At 51.8% G+C, this 13,184-nt stretch overlaps 6 protein-coding genes and 1 non-coding gene across 7 annotated transcripts; 5 read left to right on the plus strand and 2 right to left on the minus strand.

Annotated features, from left to right (window-relative positions):
- Nucleotides 1-455: 455 nt before the first annotated feature.
- On the minus strand, nt 456-1,400 carry NCU05755 (hypothetical protein). The gene is made up of 2 exons (XM_954637.2): nt 973-1,400; nt 456-913 (listed from the first exon to the last, which is right to left on the minus strand). Exons 1-2 carry the CDS (start codon nt 1,322-1,324, stop codon nt 594-596), a joined length of 672 nt encoding a protein of 223 aa, XP_959730.1. The 5' UTR covers nt 1,325-1,400; the 3' UTR covers nt 456-593.
- A 751-nt stretch (nt 1,401-2,151) lies between these two features.
- On the plus strand, nt 2,152-3,654 carry NCU05756 (peptidase M4). The gene is made up of 2 exons (XM_954638.2): nt 2,152-2,496; nt 2,556-3,654. Exons 1-2 carry the CDS (start codon nt 2,203-2,205, stop codon nt 3,609-3,611), a joined length of 1,350 nt encoding a protein of 449 aa, XP_959731.1. The 5' UTR covers nt 2,152-2,202; the 3' UTR covers nt 3,612-3,654.
- A 34-nt stretch (nt 3,655-3,688) lies between these two features.
- NCU15291 lies at nt 3,689-3,760 on the plus strand. Its single transcript has one exon. It is a non-coding gene; the product is annotated as a tRNA-Arg (tRNA).
- A 181-nt stretch (nt 3,761-3,941) lies between these two features.
- On the plus strand, nt 3,942-5,800 carry NCU05757 (nitrilase). The gene is made up of 5 exons (XM_954639.3): nt 3,942-4,091; nt 4,194-4,286; nt 4,372-4,746; nt 4,859-5,193; nt 5,295-5,800. Exons 1-5 carry the CDS (start codon nt 4,080-4,082, stop codon nt 5,314-5,316), a joined length of 837 nt encoding a protein of 278 aa, XP_959732.2. The 5' UTR covers nt 3,942-4,079; the 3' UTR covers nt 5,317-5,800.
- Nucleotides 5,801-7,085: 1,285 nt separating this feature from the next.
- On the plus strand, nt 7,086-8,838 carry pre-2 (pheromone receptor-2; the record flags this gene model as incomplete). Its single annotated transcript, XM_954640.2, has 1 exon — nt 7,086-8,838. One exon carries the CDS (start codon nt 7,086-7,088, stop codon nt 8,784-8,786), a length of 1,701 nt encoding a protein of 566 aa, XP_959733.1. The 3' UTR covers nt 8,787-8,838.
- A 1,403-nt stretch (nt 8,839-10,241) lies between these two features.
- On the plus strand, nt 10,242-11,543 carry NCU05759 (hypothetical protein). The gene is made up of 2 exons (XM_954641.2): nt 10,242-10,332; nt 10,393-11,543. Exons 1-2 carry the CDS (start codon nt 10,260-10,262, stop codon nt 11,064-11,066), a joined length of 747 nt encoding a protein of 248 aa, XP_959734.1. The 5' UTR covers nt 10,242-10,259; the 3' UTR covers nt 11,067-11,543.
- Nucleotides 11,544-11,819: 276 nt separating this feature from the next.
- Nucleotides 11,820-12,518, minus strand: NCU05760 (hypothetical protein; the record flags this gene model as incomplete). The annotated part of the gene is made up of 1 exon (XM_954642.1): nt 11,820-12,518. One exon carries the CDS (start codon nt 12,516-12,518, stop codon nt 11,820-11,822), a length of 699 nt encoding a protein of 232 aa, XP_959735.1.
- Nucleotides 12,519-13,184: the final 666 nt, after the last annotated feature.

Below are 13,184 nucleotides of genomic sequence, written 5' to 3' on the forward strand. Positions count from 1 at the left end.
ATCCAGATTATCACTATTGAGGTGATGGTCCTTTCCTTCCACTTCCACTTGGTCTTGTTCGACTTCTCAACGCTGTCGCGGAAAGTGCTCTTCTCCGCTCATCAAGTCCATTGCCGGGTCTACCAACCGTCATAGGCGGTACCTTCCTCCTTCGACACCCTCACTTCCGAAAAACTTGAGCATCTGGAGGCAAAGAACAGCACGGTCCCTGACAACGGACTTCCCTCGATGCTTTTCACACCCCTTTTGCTTCTTTCCAGTTCATCAGTTTGAGCGACAAGTTAATCATGATGCCTTTTGTCACCCACCTCGCCAACTACACGCTTCAATTTTTCTTCATTGGGGGAAGCCAACACTCCTTCTACCGGCGACTTTGATCGCTTCTTACCTCTAACTTGCACGGGCACCGGAAAATACCTCTACTTGCCGCATGGTTCTCGGTCCCGATTGGAAAACTGTCACTTTGATTCATTCATTATTACATGCCTACTACGTCTAGTACCTACTGCACCATTCTGTCCTTTTCTGGGTGTCTTCGACCCACTCGGTCTTCCTCATTACTACCTCTATTTCTTCTCGGCGTCCTTCTCCTTTCAAATCTCCTTGAATATTTCCTCTTCGGCGAGCGTTGGCGTATTCTCGTCCATGAGCTCAAAGGCCTTGTCCAAGAGCTCGATATGTGCCACACCGTCCTCAACAAAGGCCACCTCAACCTCGACCTTCTCTCCTGGGTTACTCTCATCAAGCAGCTCGCCAGGGATGAAGCCGGCCTTGAGCTTGTGACGAGAGTAGCTGGTGTACACCTTTCTACGGCCATCGGCGCAGATGAGGTCGAGAAGCTTGAGCGTGAACTTTTGGCAATTGTTGTCAACCAGCTTGTACACCTCGTCCATGTCCTGGATGGCTTCGATACCTGATGGCGGCCACAGTTAGCATTCGGCGGAGAAGATGCTCATATGGGAGTACACGTACCAGCCGAAGCAATGGCATTGTCGTTGAACCTGGTCTCGCCAACCTCATACAGCTCCCACTTGTCGGTCCAGTCCTTGACGTTGTTGTCGTACCAGTTCCAGTGCTTGCCGTCCTGCTTGGTGGCTTGAAGCTGATGGTAGTAGTCACCAACTAGCACACACCAGTGGTAGTTGGGGCTGGGCATCGAACCAAGATAGTGGCCGCTGCTGATGATGTCGGCAATGAGTCCCACAGTCCAAGCACCGAGCTTGCCGCCGACGAAGCGGGAGGCGATGTAAACCTTGCGAGGCGCATCGTTGATGTTGGGCTCACCGGCTGGAACACGGTTGATGTCGGGGAAATGGCGGCCCATGGTGACTGAAGGATGGAGAGAAAAATAGAGCTGGTGGGATGTGCTTGAGGTGAGAGCTGTGATGAGCTTGCTGTCATGACACCAGAGATTGACCGAGACATGACGTTCTTTATACCCATCCACCGACCATCAATCATCCATCATCTTCATCGTGGGCTGCCTCGACCTGGGCACATAATCCGCTCCGTGTGCCTTGGTATCTCAATGGTTCGATTCGCATGCTCAGCTTCGGCTTTGACGTTGGCTTTTCCTCATCCGTCCTTCAGCTATCGCCAAAGAAAGCTCAGCCCAGCAAAGCATCGATAGTCTGTCAATGAAGAAGCAAGAGTCCAATGCATTTCCCAATCAGCTTGGCAAACGAAGGCCATAGCAACCGCCGTTGAGGTTGCAGTAGGCTTTGCATCTGGCCATCGAACCCGGAGATAGCGCCGGGAGCTGAAGTGCCTGGCGGTCCAGACCGTTGACTGTCTGCACGTGGCTGGCATTTGCATGCTAGCTTGGTGCGTGGTTCCCCAGATTGGCACGCATACCCTTGCATTGGTGGTCTTTCAGCTGGACACTAGGACAGTACAGCCTACCAGCTAGCGCCATTCCCATCAATAGTCTGGATATCACATGCGGCCTCAGTTCTTCAGTCTTCATTGGAGTGATGTCCTGGAGGCCCAGGAGCATGAACATCAATCATCCTATTGGCAAGAGATGCAGGCGAAGATGCGTATCGGCGTTCGATCCATTCGCTTCACTATATGGCAAGTCAAACGATGTTGAAGAAGACGCCAGTCCCCCTCCCCATTTGCAACACCTCTTCAATTCACTTTTGACGATACCTCCAAGACATATATTCTCTCGCAAGTCATTGACTATCTTTAGTCGCTGAAATGGCCCAACCGCTATGCTTCTTCATACCAGATCACATCTTCACACCCACCATCAACAGGAATGCTGTTGCGAACAAGGTTGAAGAGCTAAATAAGAGCAACTTGCAGACCAATGCAAGCTACAGAGTAGCTAACTCTTGGCGCAAGGAGGCCTCCAAAGACGAGGACTTGAGACTCTTTGCGGTGTCGAACGAGGTTGTAATAGAAAGTTTCGATGAGATTCAACCACAAAAAGTACAAGAGCCTGTTGAGGAGGCCTATACTCCTACCAAGGCGGTCAGAGATGGCTATGAGGTACGTCTTCCTTGTGTGTCCCGTAACTAGCATCAAAAATGGGACTAACACCCCGTCAGAACAAGCTAAGCGAGACGATCCGCATCCCACGAGATGACCTCAAGTTCCCTGCCTCGGTACCAATCGAGCAATCCCGATGCGTCTTTGACCTCCAATTTAGCAAGCACCCCTGGAGCTTCCCAGGAGTCTTGATGCGATCCGAAGGTGAACCCGCCCTCGAGCGCCAAGGTGACCCAGCAGTCAACCAATGCTACGAGCACATGGGCATAGTCCGCGACTTTTACCGTGAAGTGTTTGGCAACCACGCCATCCTGGGCGAGGGTATTCCCCTTGTCGGCATAGTCCACTACGACTTCTACTTTCCCAATGCGTGGTGGCATGAGCGCGACGAGAAGGACGATGGCTCTGTCCCTGGCCTCATCTTTGGCGACGGATGGGACACGGATCCTTGGAAGAACAACCAGCCAACCAAGTGGTATGGAGGCTGCTTCGGTAACTTTGTCGGCAGCCTGGAAATTGTAGCGCACGAGATGACGCATGGAATGGTGCACTCGCTCTTGAAGCTGGAAACGACGGAGGAGAGCGGATCGCTGCATGAGCACCTTGCTGATGTGTTTGGGATGATGTGCGAGCAGTGGCATAAGAATCAGACTGTTGACGATGCGGACTGGCTGGTTGGCGAGGACCTTATCGCCAAACAATTCAAAGATCTGCAAGGGTTTGCGCTGAGGTCCGTCAAGGCGCCGGGGAAAGCCTATGATATTGAGGATCTAGGGATTAAGGATGCCCAAGTAGATCATATGAGCAATATGATGCAGGACAAGAGAGATGTGAAGAGCATCTATGTCAATATGGGCATCATGAACAAGGCTTTTTATCTTGTTGCACAGGCGATGGGGAAAAAATCCAAATCTTGGGAGAAACCGGGCAAGATCTGGTATGCTGCGCTGCAGAAACTGCGCACGTTGGGATCATCGAAGTGCGGAATCACTGGCTGGGCTACTATTACAGTTATAGCTGCCAAGAATTTGTTGAAGGATAAGAAGCCCACCATTGAGCAGGACGACGTTCAAGCGGTCATAGATGCGTGGAAGGAGGTTGGTGTGCTGAAGTAGATAGTTGCATTGCGGGAATGCTATGTGAATTGGTGCGTCAATATGAATGCTATATATTTTGGCAATAATATCAACAAGGTCCGCTGGCTCAATGGCAGAGCGTCTGACTACGAATCAGGAGGTTCCAGGTTCGACCCCTGGGTGGATCGAGTTTATTATTTTGATGTTTCTTTTCCCTTTTTCAATTTTTTTCTTATTTTGGTGGCGAGTTTGGATGTTCTCGGCATGGTTGCTGTGTCAGGGTTAGGGTCAAATTTGTTAGTGCAGTTGCCATCCACCACTGCACTGGAACACGCCATCGACAGGTTGCTACTGTCGTACTTGCGATAGCGTCAAACAAACCCCGCAGCAACAACAACAATCAGCCAAGAGACTCATTGACGACACTCCTCTTTATCTGCCTGCGCGACCATCCGATTCCCTTCATTTTTCTTGAAATTCATTCAAAAGTGCACCAAGATCATCACAATGGCTCTTGTCGTATGTTTTCATTTCTTCTGCAATCCTTGTTCGGCACGATGATCACGACGATAACGTGCTGGTAACCAGCCCTGGTTCTATGCTGACATGATAAGAAATCAGGCGGTTGGTCAGTTGACGTCAACGGCCAGCATGGCCAACAACCTTCGCCAATGCCAGATTCTGGTCAAGAAAGCAGTCCAAGCTGGTGCAAAGGTCAGTCAGTCATCTTTTTGTCTGACGAAGATGGAGAATTGTCCGGCACCATGTGTCCATATCCTGACCACAACAGCCTCGCTAGGCCCTCTTCCTCCCCGAGGCAACAGACTACATCTCCTCCTCCGCCGAAGAGAGCCTCAGCCTCGTCAAGCCCGTGCAAGAAAGTGAGTTTGTCCTAGGTCTCCAAGAGGAAGCTCGCCGATTTAAGCTGCCGATCCACGTCGGCGTCCACGAACCCAGCAGCCAGACCTCTTCGCAGCAGCGCATCAAGAACACAGTCCTCTGGATCAACGAGCAGGGCGAGATTGCGCATCGGTACCAGAAGATCCACCTCTTTGACGTGGACATCCAGGGCGGTCCCGTCCTCAAGGAAAGCCAGAGCGTGGAGCCCGGGATGAAGATTGAGCCGCCGTTCGAGACGGCCTTTGGCAAGGTGGCGTCGACTATCTGTTTTGATGTCAGTTCTCTCAATCCCTTTTATTCCTCACTTCTCAACTTCACTCTACTACTCTGCAAAAAGTAGAAACTAGGTAGTATGTGGCTGACTGGACTTGTCTACTACACTTCAGCTCCGTTTCCCGGAGATTGGTATTTCTCTCCGAAGGCAGGGAGCCGAGATCATTACCTACCCTTCAGCATTCACTGTTCCTACTGGACAAGCGCACTGGGAGGTTCTGTTGAGGGCTCGGGCGATTGAGACGCAGTCGTATGTCATTGCTGCGGCACAGGTCGGTAGACATAACGAGAAGCGGGTCAGCTATGGCCATAGCATGATCATTGATCCTTGGGGGAGGATTGTTGCCAGTGTGGGAGAAAAGGCGGATGAGCCTGAGATTGCGACGGCTACCATTGATCTTGAGCTGGTGAAGAAGGTTAGGGCGGAGGTACCGTTGAGGAGGAGGACGTAAGTGCCTTGCTGCCCCAGTCCCATTACTAATATTCATCAGCAAGTCGAAGAAGGAAGTAGTAGCTTGGAGATGATGCTGACTGGCTGACTCTTGGTAGGGATGTGTACCCGGAAGTGTAGCCGAGGGAGGCTAGCTACCTCTAGGCATAGCGTGGGTTTGACATGGTCCTGGAGGGATTCCCCCATGGTTGTATCACATCTGGGTTAATCATCACAGAGCCCGGATCGACTGTCTTTCGACCCGATTCGTCGGTAATGCATTGAAGAACTTCGGTGCCGGCGGGTCTTCACCCGAAGGCTAAAAGGTATATTTAGGGATACCGTGACGCAATAGCTTGCAACCCCGGGCCAGTCCTCCCCCATCGTTCCCTTATTCGGCCACGAACCGTCACCCCAGGAACCGGTCCATGTCCGAAACCCTTTGCGTCAATCACCACCTACAACACAGTGGAAGGTTCATCACTGATGGCAAGTCAACGGTAATTGAGGACAGCAAAAAAGGGAAGTGCCAAATATCGAAAACGGTGACGTTCACCAACATCAGCCTCAGCCAATATTCAGGTGTGTTGGAATCCGCAAACCGACCGACCGACCCATGACATGGCCAAGACTGCTGCGGATATTTCATCTCGACCTTTTTTTTTTTTTTTTTTTTTTTTTTTTTTTTTTTTTTTTCCCAAACACATACATCCGCATACCTGCCTTCATATTATACTACTACCTTGACCCGAATCTTCAATCTCAACTTCGCACTTGCATCACACAACCACCCTTTCGACCTGTCACCACGTGCGATCCCGGGGATTCTCTTGCATGGCATGATGTTGTTGTTTGGGAGCAATCAGAAAAGCAAAAGAAAAGAAAAAAAAGTGGGTCGCGCGCACTGCCAGATGTGTTTGGACAACAATACTAAGCTCTCGGAAGCGAACAATGCTAAGACGCCTCCTGGCCTCATTCATTCCCCAACTTACAAGCTTCCTCACAATTAAACCACCACCCCTCGTTTACCTTGCAATGCCGACTTCTCAAGAACAATAAGACATATTTGGGGGGTGTGCTATCCATCCCGTCTCTTTCTTTATATTATCAACATCTCACATTCCCACAATTAGCCAGCCAGACCCGTGCTACCTATTATCTCCTCCCTCCTCCCCTCCCACCAACCACTTGCCGTGCACTTACCCACTCACTCACCCACTCACTTTATTTCTTCCGCCGCCGCCGGGCACAACAATATGATGTACCTACCGATTCCTTATTATGATGCCTCCAATCGTCTGTGGTGATGCTAGAGAATAGGAAGTCGAACGCTTTTTTGATTGTGCGAAAATATGGGCAAGTTGTGAGAAAGGTACCCGCGACCACAACCACAAAACCACAACTCGCAAAAAAAAAGGGAAATTGGATTGCTCCTCCTCAACCAGACTCAGTCCAATATACCGTCGTTGTCGTTATCGAAGGCTTGTCTTACTGAACTTTCCTTTTCCTCACCAACCAAAGTAGTAATCAACTCTAATCTGGCGTCAACGATACTGTGGTGAAAAGATCGTCACTCATTTAACAAACATCGTCGGCACTCACTCGCTCACCTGGGGAAGAAGAACCCAACACCCTCTTCTCTTTGGGCTTTCTGGTTTTTGATCAACTTACCTACCTACCTGCCTGCCTGCTTACCGATACAGAGCTCGCTTGACTCGAGCACCGCCAGCAAGGGTCTGTCTGTCTGTCTCCCTCCCCTTGGTCTGTTGGGGTGTAGATACGGTATGTCCAGAGTCAAGGCCGACGATCCAAGTCCCCAAACTGACTGAACCTTTCCCAGCTCTGAATCCCTTCCACACATCAAACCCACAGCACCCACCCACCCATTCATTGGGTCTCCCATCAACACCATGGCCTCCTCTTCGTCCCCTCCCGCCGATATCTTCAGCGGCATAACCCAATCCCTCAACTCCACCCACGCCACCCTCACCCTCCCCATCCCCCCCGCCGACCGCGACCACCTCGAGAACCAAGTTCTCTTTTTGTTCGACAATCACGGCCAGCTCCTCAACGTCACCACCACCTACATCGACGCCTTCAACAACATGTTGGTTTCCACCACCATCAACTACGCCACTCAAATCGGCGCCACCTTCATCATGCTCGCCATCATGCTGCTCATGACGCCCCGCCGCCGCTTCAAGCGCTTACCCACCATCATCAGCCTCCTGGCACTTTGCATCAACCTGATCCGCGTCGTCCTGCTGGCGCTTTTCTTCCCTTCACACTGGACCGATTTCTACGTCTTGTACTCGGGCGACTGGCAGTTTGTGCCCCCCGGCGACATGCAAATCAGCGTGGCGGCCACGGTGCTCAGCATCCCCGTGACGGCCCTGCTGCTGTCGGCGCTGATGGTGCAAGCGTGGAGCATGATGCAGCTGTGGACACCGCTGTGGCGGGCCCTGGTCGTGTTGGTCTCGGGTCTGCTTTCGCTGGTGACCGTGGCGATGTCCTTTGCCAACTGCATTTTCCAGGCCAAGAATATCTTGTATGCGGACCCGCTGCCTTCGTATTGGGTGCGGAAGCTATACCTGGCGCTGACGACGGGGTCGATTTCGTGGTTCACGTTTTTGTTCATGATTCGCTTGGTCATGCACATGTGGACCAACAGGAGTATCTTGCCGAGTATGAAGGGACTGAAAGCCATGGATGTCTTGATCATTACTAACTCCATCTTGATGCTTATCCCTGTCTTGTTTGCTGGGCTGGAATTCTTGGACTCGGCCAGTGGGTTTGAAAGCGGTTCGCTTACCCAGACGAGCGTCGTCATTGTCTTGCCGCTGGGCACGCTTGTTGCGCAACGGATTGCGACGAGGGGATACATGCCTGATTCTTTGGAGGCTTCTTCTGGACCTAATGGAAGTTTGCCGCTTAGCAATTTAAGTTTTGCTGGTGGTGGTGGTGGTGGCAGTGGTGGCCACAAAGACAAAGAGAACGGAGGAGGAATCATCCCTCCCACCACCAACAACACAGCAGCCACCAACTTTTCCTCCTCCATCGCCTGCAGCGGCATCAGCTGCCTCCCCAAGGTGAAACGCATGACGGCCAGCTCGGCATCTTCAAGCCAACGACCTCTGTTGACAATGACCAACTCTACCATAGCCAGCAATGACTCGTCGGGATTCCCGAGTCCAGGCATCCATAACACCACGACGACGACGACGCAGTACCAGTACTCTATGGGAATGAACATGCCCAACTTCCCACCTGTTCCTTTTCCTGGTTACCAAAGTCGTACCACGGGCGTTACTTCTCATATTGTCAGCGACGGACGACACCACCAAGGTATGAACCGACATCCGAGCGTCGACCACTTTGATCGCGAGCTGGCGAGGATAGATGATGAAGATGACGATGGGTACCCCTTTGCGTCATCCGAGAAGGCAGTCATGCATGGTGATGACGACGATGATGTAGAAAGGGGAAGGAGGAGAGCTCTGCCTCCGTCGCTTGGGGGAGTAAGAGTTGAGAGAACGATTGAGACTAGGAGTGAAGAGAGGATGCCGTCGCCTGATCCGTTGGGAGTCACGAAGCCGAGGTCTTTTGAGTAGGGCTGGGATCCGGCGGTGCTCATGTCCATGGTGATTGGTGGTGCGGGATTTGGTGAGAGAGTGGGTGGGGGAGATCAGGAAAGGGAGGGATGAGAAGACAGAGACGGAAGTGGTAATGAGGTTTTAAGCTGAGACTGAGGTGAAGCACGAGATGAGAGAGATGACGAACAATGGAGTGATAGTGTGATACCCTAATATGCAGTAAGCGTGGGAGATGGTGAAATTCTGTTGGTTGTATTATTAGGCAAGTCAGGATGGTGGGTGTACATAGGTGATTGTTACCTTACCTAAGGGGGGTCTTCTGGTTCGGCTTGGCGGTACGGCTTGCAATATTTACCTTTTCTTCGCAAATAGATTAAAACTTGATGCGTTCTGACAGTCGGGCATGCTTCATTGTTTCGTCAAGGCCAGCCAAAGTGACGAGTAGTCGGTGACTTGGGTCGAGCAGTTTGCCAGTGATGTTCATCCAGTCACCAGATATGTTTTTGTGGACTGCGTTCGTCGCAATCAGCTGAGTGGGAGTGCGATGTTGCCAGATCGAGTTTTGCCCGTTGTACATTCAAGCAGTATAGAGGTAGTCGTCGAATAGCTGCCATCGTTCAGGGAGCTAAGTACAAGCATACTTGTAGCCAGATGACAGAGCAGACAACTTAACGCGGCGATGGTCAAGGCATACGTGAGGGTCTTGTCGACGCAGATTCCAAGGCTTTTGCGGCTGGAGACTGAGATGGAGAGCGGGAAGGGGCTTGGGTGCGTACGGTCTCGATTCGATGCCGGCCATGGACTTGAGAAGTTAGAGAAAGAACTTTAGAGCTCAGATTAGCATGTTGGAAAACAACCAGATGCGCGGTCGTTGGTTGCTATGTGCGAGACGAATAGTCGAAAAGTTGGCCGATTAATTGAGACGATGGAATGGAAAGAAACGGTGGACGAAGTTGCAGTTGGGACCGACAACCAAGCACATGTTCTGCAGACTGCCAAGCCCACATGACCTACCACGAACCTGTACGTGCTCGAGAAGAGGCCATCAAGACACTGAATTGGCAGCAAGAACAAGCTCAAGTCTTCTTGGGGCAATTACCCTAGGAAGGAAGGGCCAGCTCTGAACCACCCCCCCTCCTGGCAACTGCCTTCGCTACCTGTGCCTCGCCACATTTCGCGTCCAACATCCTCCATCCTCTTCTCCAACTTCCACCTGACATTCCGGACCTCCAACAGTCAAGCTCATGCCGTCGAGCACCCAACACAATGCCCAGCGTGGCGGCTTCCTTTTCCCTCGGATCCTGACTGTCTCTACCTCCTTCCGACCTCCTGTCACCGGCAATCCGCCATCAACTAAGCAAACTAAACAAGGACAGCAACAATGCTCATCGGTACCTACAAAACCTCGGCAGCCAATTCCGAGGAGTCACCAGCTTGCACATTCACAGTCCACTATATCCACGCCCTCATCGTGATCCCATCCCGCCCACCATGCCGGCTGTCCTGTCCAGACCAGAAGACGTGAGCCCACTCCATTCGAGGTGCTGGCACCAAGGAGGTATAGGTAAGTTGCAACATACCCCGTATCTTGATGATCATTGTGATATGCTGACATTCAACAAAGTCACGGCCAACGGTTGTTTATTGCCCATCATCACCTACGATCCAGAAGAGCAATATCGCACTACACATACTGTCATCGTCCTCCATGACCGACCCGGCTACAACGATATCTTTGAACTCTTTGCACGAGAGATTTTCAACAACGATGCCAGGTTGACTGCCGTCTCTCGACACAATAGCCTTCGCCACCACTTTCCAACTTTCAGATGGGTCTTTGCGGCTGGAGTCTCAGAAGCCAGGGCGATACTAGGTCACAGAGAAGAGATGCGACCCCGATGGGCTCGTGATACCCCATTACTTGAGGACATGTTTACCTGTCATCACGTGTTTTCCCTTGTCGAGGCAGAAGAACTTCGATATTCTGCACAAGAGGTTCCCAATCCTAGGTCGCGCATCTTCTTGGTAGGATTTGGGAAAGGCTTCCACATCGCCTCGGCGTTATTCTTTGGTGAACCACTGTGGGGCCTAGGTGGCCTAATTGGCTTCGCCGGCTTTTTGCCCAATATGCGAGAGCTTATAGCACTGGGTCGTGGGCCCGATTCGGCAGACAATGAAAAATGCCGCCAGTTCCTAAAGGATCTTCAGACTTGTTATTTTGGGAGACATTTATCCCAAAGTCAAGATACCGCCAGCGCTCAGACAAGCAGTCACGATGATGCTACACGCCCGGGTTAGAAGCGCCCCGTGCCTGCAGGCTTCGAGGGGTGGCTCGTAGGAAAATTGAGAGAAACGCCCATCTATCTGGCCCAAGACCCAAAAGTAGGGGCTGTGGAGGATCCCGTCATGAAGCGCGCCCTGCTGGTGAGCGCAGAACTTTTGTTGGAGCTCGGCTTCAAACGAGTCGAGTGTCACTATTATTACTCTCCGGAAACAATGCATTCGGGGGATGCGCTTTGGCCCCAAATGCTCGCTGCTTTGGTGTCTTTCATTCAAAGCCGCAGTTGTCAAATGTCTCTGCTTGCTCAGGCTGTAGGTAGCGTGGCTGGCTGGTTGTGGCAATTGGGGTGCGAAGCGACAAGAACGTGGTGATCTCGCGAGACCCGTATGGATTGGGCATGTTCAAGTTGTCTTGCACAAATAGCGACACAAACTTCAGTTATTACATTATCAGAGCAAGAAGCGAATTTGACAGGAACATGGATTTTTATCAACACCCAAAGCAATCAGTCCAGAACGCCATGGCCCACAATCATGCCAACGCCTTTTGATACTTTTTTTTCCCACTCTACTTGTACCTGTTTTTTTCTTCCTTGTAAATGGTAGACTTGGCAAGACTTCCAATCACCAACCTTCTCTTCCTATGTGCTCCCTTTCTGAACTGCCATCACTCGCATCTCATTCTGTTAGCACTCCTGTCCACCATTGTTTGCAAGAAGGAAGTTCACCACTAACCTCAACCAATCCCCTCGAGTCTACCAGACATCCCGCTTAACGACTGCTGTAATACGAGGAACTGCCTCCTCCAGAATATCCAGAGCTACCGCCGCCACCACCAGAGTAGCTCGAAGAACCACGTCCCGAAGAAGAGCTGCCGCCACCGGAGTATCCAGAGCTACCACCAGCACCTCCGCCGCCGCCGCCGCCGCCAGACGACGAGTAGTAAGACGGAGGCTCAGAGCCCGAATATCCCGACCGGCCATTAGAAGAGGTGTAGTAGGATCCACCGCTACCACCAGAGGTCACGGTGTAACTGGGCGTGTCGACAGCGTAACCCGCGGTCGGGATGTAGTCGGAGTAACCACCACCACCTCCGCCGCCGCCGGAGTAGCGGGAAGAGCCGCCACCTCCCGAAGTAGAGGAATAGTAAGATGGAGGAGGAGCAGCACTGCCAGACGAGGAGGAGGAGTAGTAGGACGGAGGCTCAGAGCCCGAGTATCCGGATTGGCCACTAGAAGAGGTGTAGTAGGAGCCTCCGCTGCCGCCGCTGGTGACGGTGTAAGAGGGCGTGTTGACAGCGTAACCCGCGGTCGGGATGTAGTTGGAGTAGCCACTGCCGCCGCCCGAGGAAGAGCCACCACCGCCGCCGCCGGAAGAGGAGGAGTAAGTGCCGGAAGAGGAGTAAGTGCCGGAACGACCGCCGGAAGAGGTGTAGCGGGAGGAGGAGGAGCGTCTGCCTGAGTAGGACATTTTGGTGATGTTTTTGGGGTTTGTGTCTTTGTTGTTGTTGTCGTTCTGGTCCTTTGCTTGACCAGTTGTTTTCCAGTCTCTGTCGTTGGTGCGATGGTCTGGAGAGAAAGAATGGAGGGACACTGGAAAGTAATCAGAGAGAGTTCTTTATGGATTCCTACGGGAGGGATAAACGAGGAATATTTTCATCATTGAAGACACTTCACTTTGCGGGTCGTTCGTCACGGTCAAGGTTCGCCATGGTGGTGAACAGTGATGGTGTTGAGCATACCCGACCTCTTCACTGTGTCCGAGCATCAAGGTTGAGACTGGGGACCACTACCAAACGGAGCGACTCTTCACGATACCCTGACCGTGGTGGTGAATGGGTTGGTGGTTAGTAGGACCTATTCACCTGTTTACCGGCGAGTGCAATTGCCAATAGATGTATAAACTGGCTACAAACGAGAAAAGAGTTCAAGATACTCCATCATCAAGGTTGACCATTCGGAGTGAAGGGATAAGGAGGGTAAAGTGTCACCCGGCAGGAGATACCTCTAATCTTTTACGATATCCTCGAAACTTTGTGTCCGATCGCACGTCGTCGTTCACCGCTCTCTAGCAGAGGTTCTCTCATGGAGGATTGGATCAATGGTCGGAAACAGTCATTTGAACAGTTCGGGAACG

Source organism: Neurospora crassa, linkage group VII (assembly GCF_000182925.2).
Source record: "Neurospora crassa OR74A linkage group VII, whole genome shotgun sequence".
Taxonomy (NCBI): domain Eukaryota; kingdom Fungi; phylum Ascomycota; class Sordariomycetes; order Sordariales; family Sordariaceae; genus Neurospora; species Neurospora crassa.

Bases quoted from the DNA above. Each gene is read 5' to 3' on its own strand.
- NCU05757 (XM_954639.3), top strand. The intron at 4,747-4,858 runs GTCAGTTCTCTC...ACTACACTTCAG, and splicing joins CGTCGACTATCTGTTTTGAT to CTCCGTTTCCCGGAGATTGG. The intron at 5,194-5,294 runs GTAAGTGCCTTG...GACTCTTGGTAG, and splicing joins GTACCGTTGAGGAGGAGGAC to GGATGTGTACCCGGAAGTGT.
- NCU05759 (XM_954641.2), top strand. From the start codon at position 10,260: ATGCCGGCTGTCCTGTCCAGACCAGAAGACGTGAGCCCACTCCATTCG. The intron at 10,333-10,392 runs GTAAGTTGCAAC...CATTCAACAAAG, and splicing joins CTGGCACCAAGGAGGTATAG to TCACGGCCAACGGTTGTTTA.
- NCU05755 (XM_954637.2), bottom strand. From the start codon at position 1,324: ATGGGCCGCCATTTCCCCGACATCAACCGTGTTCCAGCCGGTGAGCCC. The intron at 914-972 runs GTACGTGTACTC...GGCCGCCATCAG, and splicing joins CAATGCCATTGCTTCGGCTG to GTATCGAAGCCATCCAGGAC.
- NCU05756 (XM_954638.2), top strand. From the start codon at position 2,203: ATGGCCCAACCGCTATGCTTCTTCATACCAGATCACATCTTCACACCC. The intron at 2,497-2,555 runs GTACGTCTTCCT...ACACCCCGTCAG, and splicing joins CGGTCAGAGATGGCTATGAG to AACAAGCTAAGCGAGACGAT.